Consider the following 2,824-nt stretch of genomic DNA (forward strand, 5'->3'; position numbering starts at 1 on the left):
ATGCTTATCTTTCTCTTTGAAAAAAAAACAACTTTTTTATAGCTCGAATTTTTCGTGCAATATTGATTGAATTCGTTTTTCTTTGATAAGCATAATATATTTATTGTATGAATAGTCTATAAAATGGACCAAAGACGCATAAAACATATCTATTCCAAATTCATACCTACATAGGTGATTCACCTGTTCTATTTTTAGAATTGTCATACCTGTGTGTTGTCCCAACGTCTCCGGTGTGTCAACGCAATGTGTAAATGTGCCAAATGACCGCCATATTGCTGTATTTCCCTTATGCGGAAGTAGGAGCATTTCTTCGTATAACTTGTTTTTGTTTGAAAATGTGCGACCTGAAATAAAACAAAATTAGATTTTTACAAGAAAAGACTAAAGCTACACTGCTCTCGAATCGGTGTCTGGTGTTAGAAAACTTTTATTTAGTTTGATTTTATTCTGAAAAAAAAGTGTTTTTGTCGATATGTTTTGAATTGTTTTGACTTGGCTTTTGAAAGTTTCTTATTCTTGGCGAAAAGTAGAGCATATCAATCAACAATGGCAGTGGCACGTCTCATATTCGTGTCGTTAATCGTGTGTATGTGGACAGTTTACTGTGTCAACTCCACGCCCTTTGAATGGATGAAAAGAGATGCCTGGGATAGAGTCAACGACATGTTTTCAAACATAACAGCTCAAAACTGCAAGTCCAAAAATAAGGAGGAACTGCTTCTTCCAGAAAACACGCTTGCTGGAATTCCTAAATATAACAGACTCCTGAGTACAAGAATCTACTCCAACAGGTATGGACCTTGTCTCCTAGGCCTTGGGGGGAAAGAGTGGGGGGGGGGGGGGGGTAGTTTTTTGATGTCTTCTTCCTCCCAACAATCAAATTCAAATGATCATAACTCATGAATGTTTCATTTCATCTAGCATGTGTGATGTTCGAGAATTTTGGTTTTGTCTGGGCCATGCCTGGGGTCTTTTGCTAGGATTGGGAGGGAGTCAGTATCATGTTTTCCCCTCTTCTAAATTTTCTTATTATTTAGTTATTAAAATCCTTTTATTAACCATCTGAATTTAGGCTACGATCCTTGGCGATTGTGATGCCAATGTCTGGATTGAACTTTTAGGTGATCTCAAACTAGACATATGGATAGATGCTCTTAGAAAACATTTCTACAGAACATAACCTTGAAGGACTTGTCACTCTCTACTTTGTTCTCGTGTGCTTGTATAGTGCAGACCTGTTTCCCATAATCTTGGTCTTATTTGAGCTGAAATGGCCTTGCCTTAAGGTATCCTCACAAAAACTCACAGAAACAAACAGAACATAAGTCCCATGAATAAATAAAACAAAAACCTCATAAATACACTCACAACATAAATCTTATTTAAAAAAAAAAAGAAAAGCATAGATCCCATAAAAACAAACGAAACATAAATCCCGTATATACAATCACAACATAAATCTTATAAAAATAAACAAAACATAAATCCCATAAAAACAACCAAAACATAAATCCCATAAATACACAAAACATAAATCCCATATAGACGAACAAAAAATAAATCCCATAAATACAAGCAAAACATTAATCACAATTAAAAAACACAAGCAAAACATGATAAATCGCATAAAAACAAATCATTAATCCCATAAAACCAAAGAAAACATAAATCCCTAAAACCAAAGAAAACAGATTACCCATAAAAATATAAATGTCATAAAAACAAACAAAACATAAAAACTCACCCTGTCTCCTTCTGGTTCCTTCCCTCACCCTTCTCACCATCCCCCCCCCTCTCTCTCTCTCTCTCTCTCTCTCTCTCTCTCTCTCTCTCTCTCTCTCTCTCTCTCTCTCTCTCTCTCTCTCTCTCTCTCTCTTCTTCTTCTTCTTCTTCTTCTTCTTCTTCTTCTTCTCCTTCTCCCCCCCCCACCTCTCTAAACTCTCACATGTATTAATCGCCTTGAATATCACTTGACTCAGATTTAAATGAGTACTGGCTATAGGCTATAGGCAGTGACAGATATTGTGAGACAATTAATACAAAAAGGATGCATTACATGTGACTGGTACTGTATGTTATGAAACTATGGTTCCATACCGCCTGCTGAAGGAAAAAATGAAATAGTTTGAAGCGCTTTGAGCATGGTAAATCTGTGGAAATGCTCTATAGAAATGTTCATTTATATATTTATATATATATATATATATATATATATTAGAAAATTTTAGTTCATTTAATTTAGACCTATATTCTTCTCTACCTTATTCACTCACAGGTCACAGCTTCTTCACATACACAACATGGCCTTGAACCGAGCATTCTTCTACTCGCTGATCTACCAACGAATGAACCAAACGACAACTTTTGATCAACAGCCTGGTCTTATGTACATATATCTGTCAGCAGCCGCAGACGTTTCAGCAAGTCCTGGCTGGGTGAACGGGACTGGTCTCTATTTCAACAAAGATTGTGCTTATCCAAACTGGTGAGGATTTTTTATCATTTGTAATTTAAGAAAAAGCAAAATAAATCAAAAATAAAAACTTGATGCAGATGCTGGTGTCTGAAAAGGGTTTAAGTTTTATTTTAACATCTTTTTCTCTTCATTTTATATTATTTAAAAGGTGATAACTCCATTTTAAATTCTGTTTGTAAGTGTGAAAGATACCAGTGTAGGGTGGTTGCCAACTGTACGCCAAAAAAGCATTTGTATGCTCGTTTCACCTTTGTAAGATTGGATGTTTTTTCTCTCAGATTGTACGTTTTTTGTCATGAAAATCGAATCTCAACATTTTACTATACAAGCTGCTTTAATTATGTT

At 35.3% G+C, this 2,824-nt stretch overlaps 1 protein-coding gene across 1 annotated transcript in view; it reads left to right on the top strand.

Annotated features, from left to right (window-relative positions):
• Positions 1-38: 38 nt before the first annotated feature.
• LOC144968180 (uncharacterized) overlaps positions 39-2,824 on the top strand; it is a 47,371-nt gene continuing 44,585 nt past the window's right edge. The window contains exons 1-2 of the mRNA XM_078906271.1: positions 39-794; positions 2,279-2,488. Of these exons, the coding sequence (XP_078762397.1) occupies positions 550-794; positions 2,279-2,488 (455 nt within the window). The 5' untranslated portion in view covers positions 39-549. The remainder of the gene's footprint in view (positions 795-2,278; positions 2,489-2,824) is intronic.

The sequence above is a fragment of the Berghia stephanieae genome, chromosome 3, assembly GCF_034508935.2.
Source record: "Berghia stephanieae isolate SIO BIC M18660-M18661 chromosome 3, UCSD_Bste_1.3, whole genome shotgun sequence".
Classification (NCBI taxonomy): Eukaryota; Metazoa; Mollusca; class Gastropoda; order Nudibranchia; family Aeolidiidae; genus Berghia; species Berghia stephanieae.